General features: G+C 36.9%; 1 protein-coding gene across 1 annotated transcript in view; it reads left to right on the top strand.

Moving 5' to 3' along the window:
- The window catches only part of DECR1 (2,4-dienoyl CoA reductase 1, mitochondrial), a 20,937-nt gene extending 4,492 nt beyond the window's left edge, over positions 1-16,445 (top strand). Inside the window, exons 2-10 of the mRNA XM_009891860.1 lie at positions 2,545-2,747; positions 3,588-3,645; positions 3,792-3,878; positions 8,756-8,903; positions 12,118-12,217; positions 13,517-13,589; positions 15,643-15,789; positions 16,093-16,155; positions 16,252-16,445. Of these exons, the coding sequence (XP_009890162.1) occupies positions 2,545-2,747; positions 3,588-3,645; positions 3,792-3,878; positions 8,756-8,903; positions 12,118-12,217; positions 13,517-13,589; positions 15,643-15,789; positions 16,093-16,155; positions 16,252-16,311 (939 nt within the window). The 3' untranslated portion in view covers positions 16,312-16,445. The remainder of the gene's footprint in view (positions 1-2,544; positions 2,748-3,587; positions 3,646-3,791; positions 3,879-8,755; positions 8,904-12,117; positions 12,218-13,516; positions 13,590-15,642; positions 15,790-16,092; positions 16,156-16,251) is intronic.
- Positions 16,446-16,786: the final 341 nt, after the last annotated feature.

Genomic DNA, 16,786 nt, shown 5'->3' with positions numbered 1-16,786 from the left:
CAGCCGAGAAATCCCCCCGGGGGTTGGGACACCCCCCGGTTCTCCTCAGCGCCCGGCGCCACCCGCCCCGGCCCTGTCCGAGACGGAGCCCTCTCAGCGGTGCGGGCTGCGCTCCCGGGGACGCGGCCCCTGCCCCAGCGCAGAGCTGTTCCCGTTTCTCCCCCGTTGCGGTACAACGCAGTGGAGGCGTTGCTGTCGCCCTTGGGTCCAAATAGCTAAGCTACGCAGTGCGGTGGGGCGGTGTGAATGTTGCCGTCCCAGCAGTGCCATGGCTGGTCGCTGTGCCGGAGGCCGTTCCCAGTGAGTTCTGCCCAGGCACAGTGCTTCCGAGAGGGCCTTCTGCAGTAATTCCATTATTCACTTCCACCCACCTGGGTGACAGTTGTTTTTTGATTGGTTCACTTTTTTTTTTTTTTAAAAAAAGTTGTTTCCTGGGTTCTTTATATCTCTAGTTACACCTGAGGTTTAATTTAAAACCTCGACCTTAAATAGTGGAATGATTAAATTGAGTAAATCCTGTCACAGAAGCCCCTTGTGCAAGCTAGTAAATGAGGCCATAGCAGTCTCACGAAAAGATTGCTGAATTATACCAACTTTACTGGTTGCTTGATATCATTACTGTAATTTATTAGTTTTGGTTCAGTCTTCCTGCCTGCTGCTGCTGTGGTCTGCTTCCTCATCTTCCTCCCCTGAGCAGGAGGGAAGCTGCTTGCGTGGTTTCTGTAGTGGTGAGGAAGAGGAGTGGGCTGTGTCTGTCACTAACAGAGCACCTGATCAGGGAGACTCAGTACTGCCTTGGCATTATCTCCGGTTATCTCCTTATGCTGGAGGAAGAGGGAGTCCAAGTGCTGTCGTAATTTGCAGTCTCTGCCATGAAGTTCTCCAGAGGGAGCCCTTCTCTGCCTGCATACATGAAGAGAGATGAGATGAGCAGGGGACTTATCAAAAAGACCTGAAAGAGAATCTTCACACTTGTATTCTGGTAGTCTGTGAAAATAAGAAAATTCTATTTTTGTTGGGAGAATTGAAAAAAAAAATCACAAATATTTTGGAGACATTTGGTGGCAGATCTGATCTGTAGAATTTTGTAATTTCAGAAAAATGTTGTGGCATTCTTTGGATTTTCCATTTGGTCCATTTTCCATGTGTGAGAAGCCATGTACGTAGCTGAAGAGTCCAAGTTCAGGAAAGAATCCCTGAAGTACACATTTAATATAAATGCTGTAGGACTTGCTGCACTGTTTTATGATAATTCTAGCTTTAGTTTGAGCTTTACGTTTTAAAATTTTGTTCTACATAGTGCCCACAACTCTTCTTCACTCTTAGTTTTTGTTTCATCATTTCTTTGGAACATGAGTTATATTAAATTGGTAGTGTAATTCCATGATTATTCTCTCTGTTTTCTCCTTTGTTACTCATGGAAATGTGTTATCACACAGAAGGATTCACACACACGCTTTCTCAGGGCAGCTTTAAGCTCTGGAGCCTCCATCCCTGTGTATTATAGCTAAGGCACATATAGACTACTCAGCTACCACTAAAAATGTTGTGTCTTAATTTTAGTGTTGAAAATGTGAATTAGTAAATAGAACAATAGGTTGTAACATTTTCACTATTTTAAAATAACCTTTCTTCTTCCTGTCAACCTATTGAGTCAGTTTAGTGGTTTAGAATGCTAGAAATACCCTCTTGGTTATTTTTGCTGCGACTCTTTTGGTGACATCACAAATTTCTCATTGCATTAATGGGATGTTTTCTTACTAATGTGGATCACTAGATGTAATACTGAATGTCCTTCTCTTTTCATGCATATTTTTAATCACATACCAACCGTATGCCTTTTTGCAAGGACCGGTTCATCAAGGACTAATTTGCTGTAAATGGTGCTTCAGCTGGGACAGAGTAATGCTGATAACCTAACCTTGTCTGGAAGATGGCATAAGTTTGCTTAGCAGCTCCAATAATTGGGAGAGGTCTCATGGATTTTGATTCTGCCCCATTCTCCAGTAAAGAAGAACATTTCCTTGACTACAATAGTAAAGGATCAAAGCCTTGAAGCGATTACTGAAGCTTCTGAGTTTCTAAATACATACATATGTTATCTCAAAATCCCATGGGTTTGTTAGGGCTAAACTCCTTATGCATGAAGTACAGTACATATGTGAATCTGAAACCCAAATCCTGCTGGGAGTCTGTAATTAGTTGGTAATGGTTTTCTACGCACTTTGGTAGTGACAGACATGAGAATAACTAACTTTCAACATACCAAATATCATGATTGAATTTTTTATTTCAGTAGCTCTCTAGTTGGAGTGGAATGTCTAAAAATAGCTTGGGTACTTTCCTAGTATAGTATTAGCATTTATATGAAGGTCTGTGTGTTTCAGTATAATACAACCTAATCATTCTTACATTCAGTTTATCATAAGGCGGTTATGGTTCTCACCTCCACTGTCGTAAGAAAATCTAATCTTGCATAACAGTCCTGTATACAGATATGAGAGAAAAATAACTTTCCCCCCCTTTTTTTTTTTTTTCCCCCAGTTTTTCAGCCGTGGACCAAATGTGCTGCATCAAGACAGCAGTGCACCTCAAGCTGCATTTTTTTCACCTCTTCAAAAAGTGATGTTGCCACCAAATATCTTTCAAGGGAAAGTGGCTTTTATAACTGGTGGAGGTACTGGGATTGGCAAAGCGATGACAACAACTTTGTCCAGTTTAGGTGCCAAGTGTGTTATAGCAAGCCGGTAAATATTAATGAAGATGTTTTAGAGCTTTTGCTTAGTGCTGAATGAATCTGCTTTGTTCTTCATAGTGGATCTTGCTTTCTTCTTCATAAACTTGATGCAGTTCTTCTATATACTGTTATTTTAGTACACTTCTAAATTATAATGGCATATTTTGCAGCAGCAAAATAAACAACCCAGAATATTAGACATAAATTCAGTTAAAACCTAAAAGAGATCAAAAAATTGAAATAAGTGTTATTGAACATTTTGAATGTATTATTGCAGGTGTTCTTGATATAGATTTGAATTGTAATAAAGAATTAAAGCCATTCCTCTTAATTCTTATGACTTTAAAAACAATCTTGGTTTTCTGTTAATGATCTTTCTACAGTTCTCTTAAGTAGCACTACAGTAAAGACTAGAAAAACAATCTAATTTTTAATCAAAATAAGCAAAAGTGTTGTGTCATTTGTCCAAACAGTGGTTTAGATATTTAGTTTTAAATCTGAATATGCATGTTCCCTCTGAAATACTAGTAGAGTAGTAGCTAAAACTAAGTTTGTTATAATTATGTACTCAGGATGAAAATACTTTTTCTTAGCTTAAGATAGTCTCTTACTGTAGTCACTTCTGAGTTGCTCTGAAGTAGCACTAACCAGAAGTTACCTAGTTTTCTTTCAGAAAGTTTGTGACTAAACATAGTTTTTATCTTAAAGCTCAATTTTCATCAAAATCAGGTACATGCATGTGCGCGCACACATACTTTAAGTGTAGCTCATATTTGCTCAGAGAAAAATAATCAGATATTATTAACCTGAATTGTAATTGCATTTAATTGAAATTTATACTTCTTTCTAGGAAGCTCGATGTTTTGAAAGGAGCAGCAGAAGAAATTTCTTCTAAAACAGGGAATAAGGTAAATTTTTAAAGAATTGTGAATAGGTTAGTTGTTATACTTTAAATGGTTATACGATTTTTATGCATTTATCTGCTTTTGTGGGCTTCTTTAATTTGAGTGATAAAGTTTTGAATTTTTACAGCTGCCTTTCCATTATTACATAGGTTCATGCCATCCAGTGTGATGTGAGAGATCCAGTTTCAGTTAAGAATGCTGTTGCTGAAATTATCCAAGTGGCAGGACATCCTGATGTAAGTGTTGAAGTGAAATGAAAGAATTTCAGTCTTTGTTACTGAAAATTATCTGCATAGTACGTATGAAGAAAATGACTGTGATAGAAAGTGAATGGAAAATGTGGCAGTGCTTCAAGATAAAGCTAATGTTCACAGTTAGACTGGTTACTGTGTTCCTGTGGTTCTTAAAATACTTAGTTGCCAAATAGACAAAACGCTGTGGTCCTTAGTCTAAGAACTAACATTTTCTTTGTAAACAGTGGGACAATTATGATGGGATTCTTTGAATTAATTAAGTGAACAGAATATTGTCCTTAAATCCTCCTGAAAAGGTGACTTAACCTCTGCTGATACTGAATTAAATCTGTTGATTATTAACAGAATGTCTCACAGAAATTGAAGTAATCATAAACATCGTCTTTGGTTATTGCTTAGCTTATTAAAATACACAAAGAAGGTTCCAATTTAAAGACTAAGTTCTCATAAAATCAAGAAAAAAAAAATCATTCAAGCTAAGCTTGTGGTTTTTAATAGTTTGGTGCAAAACACAGAGCTCTCTACATCAGTCTTGCTTTGAGAAGGGTGATCTGGTGGACTCTGAATAATGATAGGCACCAAGTTCTGATTTGATTGTGAGAGAAACAACTCAGATTGTGCTAGCTTATAGAAAGTGTGATGAGCTTGTTAACATTGATGTAAAGCGTAGTCAGTGAGATTTAAAATGGTTTGCTGTAGATTTAACTGTCATATGTGTATTATAGACAGTTCACATTCACCGGTAGCTTCCTATAGACATGAAAGAGAACCTACTGAATTGTAAATGTGATAAGAAATGGACAAACTATTTCTCACAGCTGTATGCTGTAACAGTGCTATAAAATAAGGCAGCTCACTGTTCTGATTTGTAGACAAGATACTCTGGATATTATTTTGACTGACTTGTTCCTTACAAGCATTTCCTTTCTCTTTAATTGCATATAGTTTGTGTGTTTAAGAGAGTCTGCAGAATAAATGGAATACTCAGTTCTTTTTGTCTAGTTTTTCTCTTAGTGACAGACATGACACGTCTGTTTATGAATACTGCAAGCCTGTGTATCACTGCCACTGTTCATGTGAGGTGAGATCTCAAAGACAGAAGTTAATGGCAGTATCATATTCCTTCTAGCTTTGTTTTGTTCATTCCATCCCCAAGACTGTTACTTGCGATTAGAAAGCAATCATTCTTTTGTCTTATAAATTGTTTTGGCAGTCCTATATATCTACATACCTCAAAGATCATATATGTAGTCCTCAGTTCACTAGTTTTACTATTGTGTCTTCACTATATTTATTCAGTGGTTCAAGTAACCTTCTCAGTATCTTCATAGAATCATAGAATACAAGGTTGGAAGGGACCTCAAGGATCAGCTGGTCCAACCTTTCTGGCAAAAGCACAATCTAGCCAACATGGCCCATCACCCTGTCCAGCTGAATCTTAAAAGTGTCCAATGATGGGGAATCCACCAGTTCCCTGGGGAGATTATTCCAATGACTGATTGTTCTCATTGTGAAAAATTGTCCTCTTGTGTCCAATCGAAATCTCCCCAGGAGTAACTTGTACCCAGTGCCCCTTGTCTTTTCCATGTGACTTCATCTTCTTTGGCCGTAACACATCAGTTTCTCTAGGAGGAGGCTGTGGGGGAACCATGTTGAAATCCTTGGAGAAATCCAGGTAAACAACGTCCACAGCTCGCCCCTTGTCAGCCAAGCAGGTTACTTTGTTGTAGAAGGTGATCAGGTTTTTCAAGCATGATTTGCCCTTGGTGAATCTGTGCTGGCTTTTCCCAATCACCTGCTTCATTTGACTTGTGATAGCCCCCAGGAGGATTAATTCCATAACTTTCCCAGAGAATGACATAAGACTAATGGACCTACAATTTCCTGTGTCCTCCTTTAAGCCCTTCTTGTAGATGGGGGTGACATTAGCCTTCTTCCAGTCTTCTGGGGTGATCTTCATGACTTCTCAAAGATTATGGAGAGCAGCCTTTCAATGACATCAGCCAGTTCTCTTAACACCCTCGAGTGGATAACGTCAGGGCCCATTGATTTGTAGGGGTCAAACTCCTGCAGTAGTTTGCATACCAACTCTTCCTTAACTGGTAGTGGGTCTGTGTTTGTGTCAGCCTGGATTGTTCCTGGGACCCAACAGTGCTAGTAAAGGCAGAGGTGAAGAAAGTGTTGAGAACTTCTGCCTTTTCAATGGTGTTGGTGACTAATACACCTCTCCCGTTTAACAGTGGGCCGGTATTTTCCTCCTGTTTCTGGTTGTTTATGTACCTGAAGAACTCTTTCTCGTAGCTTTTGACATCTCTGACCAATTTCAATTTGAGCTGAGCTTTTGCTTTTCTAACTGGACGCCCTAGCAATGTCCTTGTAGTTCTCAGTGGGTATTTGTCTGCTTTTCCATCTTTGGTATGCTTCTCTTTTGGTTCTGAGCAGACTCGGAAGCTCACAGTTAAGCCAAGGGGATCTCTTGCTCTGCCTGCTTCCCTTACCTTTAAAGGGGATGAACTGGTTTTGTGCTTCCAGGAGAACGCTCTTGAAAAACTCCCAGCACTCTCTAGCTCCTTTATCTTCCATGGAAGCTTCCACAGAATGCCTCCCAGCTGAGCTCTGAGCGAGCTGAAGTTTGCTCTTCTAAAATCTAACCCCTTTGTCTTAGGACTAATCTTCAGCGTGCTCAGCAGAATCCCAAACTCCACAATATTGTTATCACTGCAGCCAAGGCTATTACTAAGCGAGATATTACGAAGCAGGTTTTCTTGGTTTGTGAGTAGCAAGTCCAGCAGTGCCTCATTCCTGGTTGGCACATCTAACATTTGTATGAGGAAGCAGTCCTCCATGCATTCCAGGAACTTGATGGATGACAGGTGGGCTGCTGTATTGTTCTTCCAATAAATGTTTGGGTAGTTGAAGTCATGCATAAGAACCAGGTTCTGTTTACCTGAAGCCTGCTTAAGTGACCCAAGTATTGCTTCATTGGCCTTTTCATCTTGGTTTGGAGGTCGGTAGCAGATGCATACTGTAAGATTCCCCTTGGAGAGGACTGCTCTGATCTTGACCCAGAGGCATTCCATAGGGCTTCCACAGTCACCGTAGTTGACTTCTATATATTCAATGTTCTGCTTAACTTAAAGTGGGATGACTCCTCCTCTTCTTCCCTGCCTGTCTTTGTGAAACAGCTGATAGCCATCCATCACAATACTCCAGTCATGTGAGTTGTCCCACCATGTTTCAGTTATTCTTGTGATATCATAACTTTCTGACTGGGCATGGAGCTCTGGTTCCTCCTCTTTGTTTTTCAGGCTGCGTGCATTGTTTTACATACAGTTGAGGTGGTTGGTCTTCTGGTTCTCATCTTGAGAGGCAGCTAATGGACATTTGTCACTACTCTGGCTGGCCTGGCTTACTCTCCAGTTGGTTGTAGTGGTGTGAGCATTGCCGCTTTGGACCCTGCCCCCTGAGTCCTTCAGTTTAAAGCGCACCTCACCAGGTTGACCAGCCTGCTGCCAAAAATTCTAGACAGGTGGATCCCATCCCTCCCTAGCAGGCTATAGTCATCGAAGAATGTCCTATTGTCATAGAAGCCAAAATCCTCACAACGGCACCAGCCATGAAGCCAGAGATTGATTTGCATTATATGTCTATTTCTGGCTGCACCCTTTCCTCTAACTGATAAAATGGAAGAAAAGATAACTTGGGCACCAGTACTTTTTGCTTACACCCCCAGGGCTTGTACTCTTCAATTCTGCCCAGGTTCCGGCTTGCGGTGTCATTCATGCTCACGTGAAAGAGCCGCAATGGATAGTAGTCTGTGCTCTTGGCAAGTTCTGTGATTCAGTGATTCAAGTAACCTCCTCAGTATTTTGGTGTGTTTGGATTTTTTTTCTTCAAACTGTAGGGAGGCCTTAAATTGTATTTGCCATCTGTATGTATAATCTCTGGCTGTTGTATTTTATTTGTTTTATATTCATGCAATATGGGCTGTGCTCTGTTTTGTTACTGAAAATTCTAATGTCTTGATTTGACCCAGTTGTTCTTCAGAACAAAGACTGTTTTAGGTGCAAACCTGCATTAATCTAGGTGCCATTCCATAAGTAATGCACCATTTTATTGCTCCAACACATTATATTATTGTTAAATACACAAGATGTGGCCACATAAGTTTTGGTTTAGAAACTGCTTATGTGATGCTCAGTCCCCTGAAAAAATATATCTAACTTGCTAGCTTGAAGGGCTAAGTAAATGATATATCGAAAGTATTCTCTGCCTAATTATTGTTTGTAGAAAGGCAACAAGTGACGATTATATATCTATTTGAAAAAAGTTTTGTAGTAGTTGTTTGCAGTTCACTAAATGATAATATTCTCTTTGTCATGACTGACAAGACTTCCTGTTATGCAGCAGTCAGCTAATCCAGACTTTAGTCATCAGGTTACCTGAACTTCTTTTGCTTTTATTCCCATGCATCCATTACCTTAAATATGGTGTGCCACCTTGGAACTTGATGGGGACGAATTTTGCTGTTAGGATGCGCTTGAGACAATGTGGAAAGTTGCAACTTAAGTCACCCTCTACATTTACAGTTCCTCAGTACTAGATGAGTAACTACAGCAGTTTAGAAATACAGCTCATTTTCTGTTACTGATATATATCTGTGCTGCAGATGTTAAAATTTCTGATGGTTTGTTTTCCCTCTCTCCTTCTCTTTCTCCCTCCCCACCCTGCACCTCATTTGATGAGGATTTTTGACTTTTCTGCCTGGAAACACTAAGATGTTCCTTGTAAATTCTTTGCTTTTCTCTCAGGAAGAGTTAATTTCAGTTAATTCTCAGGTTTTTCTTGATGTGTTTCAGGTTGTGATAAACAATGCAGCTGGAAACTTTATTTCCCCTTCTGAGCGACTTTCTGCTAATGCGTGGAAAACAATAACTGATATTGTGCTTAATGGTACTGCTTTTGTAACTCTGGAAATCGGAAAAGAGCTCATTAAAGTACAAAAAGGTATCTTAAGTTTAAGATAAATGATAATTAAGCATGGTGACATAATATTACTACTTGCTTTTGTTGCCTTACTATTATTATAGCCAGTTTTGAGAGTTTGAAAAGAAACACAATTTTTCAACACACTACATCTTTTCTAGAAAGAAACTTCATTTTGAGTAAAGCTGTACGTAAATATCACACAGTAGAACTGGCTAGCAATTACTTTCTTGTAGAATCTGCCCTTAAAATTGGACACAGAGACTGTGAAGTTGAGTATAAAAATCTGACTGCAGCGTACTAGTTGTAAAACATTCTTAAAATTTAAAAAAATAAGGCTTTGTTTAAAACATGCTGTTATTTTTTTTTGACTCTTCTATATCTATGTTGGTTTCATCAAGCAACTGAACATGTGGAATTTGTTTAAATGAACAGCAAATCAGCATATCACTTTGAATTTTTCTTCTACACTTAAATAAGCAAAATTCACAGCTGTGGTATTTGACTAATAGCACTAGACAGTATTACCTTTGAGGTAATTTGAAAAAAAAAAATTCAAAATTGAAATCCAGTATTAGGTTTTATTTTCCCAAGTATAATTCTTACTGGGAGTTTAATTCAATATTTTGGCGCTACCTTAAAAATATGATATACTATTTAGCCAAAGACTTACTTAACCAGATTGTTGTCTTTAAGGGAAAGATAATGTATTCCCTTCTGTGTTATATCATAGATCATGTGCAAAGAATTACTTTCATTTTACATTATCTTCTAGTTATGAATTGAAAAAAAATGAGCTTATTTTTTGATCAGTATGATGTCATCTCAAATGGCATTTAAAAGCCATGAGGTATATTATGGGTTTCTGTGTGCCCTCACTTCTGAATCCTTCTTTCTAGGTACAGCCACTACGTTGAAATAATCCTTTTGTATTTGCACTGTATTTCTCTAACTCCTGAATTAGTTGAGTTTCTTCAAAACTCCTCTCCAAAAAGTATTCAGTGGGTGTATACTATTTAATGATAACAACATAAAGTTAATATTGTTTCAGTAAGTCTGTCATAGTTTTGGTCAGTTGACAACGTATTTCCCACATACATTTTAGCAGCACATGAAAAAGTCATTTCCATCGTTCTACTGCTAATATTCCCACCTTAAAAACACATCCCCCCCTCTGACTTACTATATCATTGTAGGAAACTATTGTAATAGTTGGCTTTGTAGCCTTCCAGATGCATGCTGTGTCTCCCTATAGTAATGTGAAATACATCTAAAAATGCCTCTGGCTCTGCTGCTGTTGAATGAAAAACTACTTTTCTTTGCTTCCACCCTCAAATTCAGCAAAATCCAGAAGTCATTCACCTTCATGTTGTCTCTCTTCCTTTCAATTCTAAGCTTCCAAAAGGTGTGAATTTCTTTTTCTATTACTTGCATGCCTTCTTTCTAGGGAATTCTGTCTGTAAGTAAGACTTTTTATTTATGGCTTTGTTTAAGACGTGTTTTTGCAAGTAAATCAGGTGTACCTGTTTGTCTTCTCGTCCTCATTCTCCACCTTCATTTTCTTTTTACTTGCTTGGTGTTTTTAAGTTTGAGCAGAGACCTTAGTTTCTGAAGTGATGGAGGTGCTACTCAATGCAAATATTTTACAACATCTGTGACACTTACTAGAACACTGGCACATCCTTTAAGTCTGCAGGGTGACCTACATTCAACTTTATTTAGTAAATAATAAAAGTGCTCTGCTTTTTAAACTCATAAGTTTGTACTGGTATTTAAAAGGGATTTGTAATCTGCTAGTGTGTTATTTATGCACTTAAGTTTTACAAAATGAGAGTAGTTAAGTGTTTAGATAGTGTCCATTTTATGAGTATAGGCTTTAGAAATAAAAATTGTGTATGAATGGAAGTGTAATTTAAACTTCAGAACTGTAAATTTAAGTGTAATTTAAACTTCAGAACTGTAAATTTATCAGTCATTCTTGCTTCTGCATTAGGTTCACCCACCTTGCCTCTATTTATCCTGTATTTTAAAAATTCTGTTGTTTAATTCTGCAAAATGTATAATTAACAATCAACTCTAGATGACTTCAAAGTTGTTCTTTTTTTTTTTTTTGCCTGTGTTGATTTTTTCTTTTCAAAGTCTTTCACTTTTTTACAAAAAATACGGTCCATGGTTTATGGATATCTGCTGGCATTTCTGTCAGTGCTTGTTTAGGTTTCTCTTTAGTTTCTCTTGTGTAACATAACTGTAATTTTTTATTTGAATCTGTGCTTCATCACATATATTCTATTAGTAACGTATATTGTTTTAGAAATATCCCTTGGGTAGCTATTCTAATTAAATTATTTTTAAAATACAGTAAGTAGAACAGTTATTTTAGTTACTGTGGCGTAAGTAGTGAACTGTCATCCCTTGTCCTCCAGTTACAGTAAGTTCATGCTACTCGTTGATCAGACAATTAGCATTTGCAGGCTTCTGTAAAAGAAATATTAAATAAACAGTTGCAGTTTCCAGTATTTTCCATAATGTTTTTGCTAAATCTGGTATAAAATGCAACATATAAAAGAAAGTGGCCTTTTATAATAGTTTGTTGTGATGATAATGGGAAAAAGTTACGCAGGTTAACTTTGTCATAAACTCTACTTCAGAAAAAGCTTCTGAAAATTTCTTTAACACTTTTTTATTTCTACATGAACTTTAACTCAAACCCTAAATTGTGTCATTTTAAGATTATGCCAAACCTAATGGTTGATGCTGTTGGTTTTTGTTGGTGGGTTGTTTTTTTTTCAGTCCAGTCAGGAATTGATGAAATTAGGACAAATTACCTGGCTCGTGACTACTAGGGTAGGGCAGCTTCTAAAAAGGCACTGTGAGATCTCAGACGTTCACTCCAGTTAGACTGATTTGCACATTATCGGTACAAGTCTGAGGGTTTAGACCTTTGGAGCCTAATCAATGCCTATTTACACTTACATGGAACAACTCTTAACCTTCATTGAGAAGAGGGAACTGAAATAAAAAAGCTTGAAAGCAAAGCTTCCCAGACTAGATTTTTAAAATACCTTTTTACAATCCAGAGTGAAATGGCATTCCTAACACTTGAGCTGCAGATTTCTATACCACTGAAGCTGCTTTTTGCCTTAAGTCCAGAGTTTGGTCTTCATGCATTTTTTGTTTGTTCAGTGTGGTTTGTGGGTTTTTTTTTTTTAAAAAAAAATGTTTTTGTAACTTCCAGGAGCAGCGTTCCTGGCTATTACAACAATTTATGCGGAGAGTGGTTCAGGATTTGTGTTGCCGAGTGCCTCTGCCAAAGCTGGTGTAGAAGCAATGAGCAAGTGAGTAATGTAGCAAAACGTGTGTTCTGCTTTTCACATCCTTGAGATAGGGTAATTGTTGGAGCTAGCTAGTATAGTCCTCCTATTCCATTGTAGCATCAGAGAATACTCTAGCCTCCAGCATCCTAGCAAGAAAATAGTATGCTGACAGCTTCTTACAGAAGTAAGTATTAACTGCTATTATTATGATGATTTTTATCACAAGGACAAGTGGATGATTTTTATCACAAGGACAAGATAGGGACAAGTGGAACTGCTTTTTTTGATGATAGCAAGTTCTAAAGCTTCAATTACAGATTTTTGATAATCAGATTCTCTTGCATTCTCATTGGCAAATCAGCACTTAAAGACATTTATTAGGGGAACTGTTTGAGGTCTATAGTGCCTTCTGCTTTCTTTTGTCCCAGGAAAAGATGTGCTTGTATTTGGGTGGAGTATAATGTTGCCTCACCTATCTAGTTTCATGAAGAGATGTGTTTCCTATCACTATTTTAAATTAAAGTCTGCAGTTACACTTAATTCAGAACATTATCATGTGATGCATCCAAGCTACTCACAACAGAAAAGGATTTCTGTCATTATTAACTACAGGACAGTCCTTCATAGCAAATAGATCCTCCTCTGCACTTCGGCAGAAGGAATTGAATAGTTTGGCAACCTTTTAGTAGCTGGAATTCTTTATCCATGAAAAAATGAGAGCATAAGTGATGGTCTTGATTTCTGTTCTGTAGAGCTGTAACTGAAGCGTGTGCTTTTCAGAGACTTTATGACCGGGTTAATTCATTCACCATAGTAGATGATCCATCTGAAGTACTGCTTATGCAGAGAAAACGTCGCCATAAAGCAAAATTATTTTACTGGTCTCATTTTAGAATGTAACCTCTGTTTTGTGTTATTTCAAAACATCTAATGCGAGAGCTGTGTTGAAGATGTTAGAAATGTATACTTGCGGGATACCAGAGAAAGATGGTGGCCTAACAGGTGTTTTTCAAAAAGTTTAGGTGTCAAAATCATCTCTATGATTTGCGAGGGAGAAAGAATTGCTCCTTAATGTTGCTTTATCTATGATGCATCTATTAAAACAATATTCCTCTGTTTGTGAATGTGATTTTTTTTTTTTCTTCTCTGAAACATTTGTGTTAAGAACAAAACAACCCCTTAAGTAGGAATGCCTGTTTCAGGAACATTCTGGTATATATACATTCGATTCAGTTTAAAGTAATTTTGTTTTTTTTTCTGAATAGCATTATTAAAATATTGTGTTTAAGATATTGATGCATTTTGTTAATGAATTTTTAGGTCTCTTGCGGCTGAATGGGGTAAATATGGCATGAGATTCAATGTGATTCAACCAGGTCCAATAAAAACAAAGGTACATGGCATGAAGTAAAACACAGCCTTGAATATGCATTGTAGTACAGACTTAACTTTAAGATAGTCTAACCTTTTCTATAACTGTTAAATTTAAGTGTGATTTCCTTGGTAGTCAAGACTGTGATGGAATATTGACCACACTACCTCTCAATTCTTTTGTAAAATAGAATTTTTTGAACTTCTGAAACCTGCCACTACCCCTTCTACTACACTAATATAAATTAAACATTTTTCTACTGTTTCAAAGAAATCACATATCAAAATATTTAATGTTGATTCTTATCAACTATACATACCTAGTTTGTTGAGTGAAGTGAATTGTTACACTTGGTAAAGTAAAAGTGCTTATTTCTGCCTGATCTCTTAATTTTTAAGCAAAATATCTCATCAATCCCAAAATTTCAGAATCTCTTTTAGGTATATGAGAACAGAATCTCGCTAGTTTTGTTGAAAATCGTAAAACTAGAAAGAGAAAAACTAAGCAAGGAAATGCGAAGCTTTGATATGAGTGAAAAGGAGGACTGGAGGGTTTGAAGGAAGTAATCCAGACCAGCTGGAACAGGAAGAAAAAAGAAAGCGGTCCTGCAAGAGGAGAGAGGAGGAGGCATTTCACATTGAATCAAAATATTACATTTATGAGCAGTAACAGCTAATAATGGTATTACTACTCCCTGTAAAATGTTTCACAGTTGGTTTTGCTGCTGTTTTCAGGGTAGGGATGCTTCTTTTTTCTTTTTTTTGCTGTTCCTTTTTTCCTCTTGTCAGTTTAGATGCTACACTGGACAACTCAGTTTTAGCTTTTTTGACTGTAAAGAAAGATAAGTGGCAGTATCAGCAAGGTTATAAGAATGTTGAAACAATATTACAGGATCAGACCAAAAGTCCTCTAGGCTTTGCATCTGGTGGATTTTTAGGCAAGAGTAGAATAAAAACATTTAATGACATTTCTTCTTTATGTCTTCAGCCTCTGGCAGTCTATGGCCCAGGGAGTTTGATACAGCTGATATATCTTCATATTGTAATTGTCTGGATGGACTTTTTTCTTCCAGTAGTTTCTTCTGTTCCTTTTTGAATCCGTATAAACTTTTGGCATCGACCATATTGCATGGCAAGATCACTTTGATTTATAAATTATCATAATTTTTGGCAAGTTAACTGCTTAAAATATCAATATTGCTACCTCCTGTTAATGTTTCTGTTTTAAACTAATAGCATCTATCCCAGTTGAGATACTGTGTGGTCTTAATAAAGTACTACATTTGTCATACTGATTTCAAGTTAAAATTTCCCTGAAAGCATAAAAAGCCAGACTGGCTTTACTTAAACCAGCATATTGCAAAATTGAGTCTTTCTGCCTTAGGGGCTACATCCATGTCTTTAGAAAGCGCTGTTGTAAGTCAAGATAGGAAAAGAAAAAAGCATACAAGTGCAATACCATTAAGCTTATAAACAGACATTTAAAAACATGGCAATAGAAGACGTAAATGGTGTGCGTACAGCCATGATTACATAAATTACAGTGTGCTTTAACTCTCATAACTTCAGTAACTTAACACAAATGTTACTAATACATTTCTGATTTTGCCTGAGGAGGTTGTTTCTTTGTGGAGGAGCCAGGAAGAAGTTTTGTTTACTCTGTCATGTATAATTTATTTCTGTCACTTTCCTGCTCCTCCTCTCTGCTTGTTCCTCTCTCCTGTCCACACAGCAATTTTGAGTCTTGCTTATTTCCTCAAATGTTTAATAAGGCTGTTTGGGAAACAAAGTTTATATTAACCCCTTTTGGTTTTCATAGCTAAATGGTGGGTGACTATTCCAAACATGTTCAGTTCCAGCTTGTCATCCTCAGTAGATGCATATCACTACAACAGGGATGAGTTGTTTTCTGTTTCCTACTTTTTTCTTCTTCATCCTACTGACAAAGAGAGTGTAGACAGTTTACTCAGAAATGTTAACTTCCATATTGTTTATGTGGAGTCAACTCTGTGTTAGATTTTAATTCCTGGTTTAGTTATAACTTTTTTTTGGTTAATATTTCTCTTAATTCTCAGGGTGCTTTTAGCCGCCTTGACCCAACAGGCTCATTTGAGAAGAAAATGATTGAGAGGATTCCCTGTGGTCGTCTGGGAACTGTAGAAGAAATTGCAAATCTTGCTGCCTATTTGTGCAGTGACTATGCAAGCTGGGTTAATGGAGCGGTGAGTTTTGGTTGATCTTGTTCATACAATTAATCTGATGATGGTCTTGGTTTGGCTGATAGTTTTTAAAGCCCTGGTTTCAAACATGAAACAAGAACTTTTACTTTGAAATTCTTTATGAGTATTAGTAATCTTTTAATTGTAATGTGTGGTAGTTAGTACCTTTAAAAAGAACTTTTAAAAGTGATTGAATTACATTATTTTGAGCATGCCAAATCAATAAAAATTGCTTTTGCAGTTCATCACAGGAGAATGCTGCAGAAAAACCACAACTATTAAATACACTGCTTATGCTTTTTCTAGGTTATTAGAATGGATGGTGGAGAATATGTTTCTATGGCAGGAGAATTCAATGATTTGAAGAAGGTATTAAATTCCTTGCTTGCTATTTAACATTCAAACAAATACTTAGATGTGCAGTTATTATATGGAATTCAATAAAACATTCTTTTCTTTTACTAGGTTACTAAAGAGCAGTGGGATATGATGGAAGCAATGATTAGAAAAACAAAAGGCTCTTAAAGTATGTAACTATGATGGAGATTTTTGGAAATGAACCACTGCTTTTTCATGAATGTTTAGAAATAACCAATTGAGAAATAGCCTTCAAAATCTTTTGTATGGTAATTTCAATAAAATATTTTGAAATTGTCGTATTTTGAATATAGCATGTATATTTTTCCCATTTACAATCTAATCTGTTGCCAATAGTGAACAACAGTTGTTCACTGAAATTTTATTGTTCTTTAGATTATGTTTTATATAGCCATGCCATGGTCTACAATTAGCTTTTTTTTAATATTTCAGAGGATATTTTTGTTACTCAGATATATGGAAGTGTCTCTTAATATTGTAATTCCAATAGCATTTCAGGATTGTCATAACTGAATATACTTGTTAATCTGAGGAAAAACTTAGAAATTTAAGTCTTAATCTTCACACAAGTCCTAAACTTGCAAATAACAATGTTTCAATTTACCAGCAGGACTACATACAG

The sequence above is a fragment of the Charadrius vociferus genome, unplaced genomic scaffold, assembly GCF_000708025.1.
Source record: "Charadrius vociferus isolate BGI_N301 unplaced genomic scaffold, ASM70802v2 scaffold15, whole genome shotgun sequence".
In the NCBI taxonomy this organism is placed as follows: Eukaryota; Metazoa; Chordata; class Aves; order Charadriiformes; family Charadriidae; genus Charadrius; species Charadrius vociferus.
Note: the sequence above shows the minus strand (reverse complement) of the source record. Positions and strands in the feature narration are given on the sequence as shown.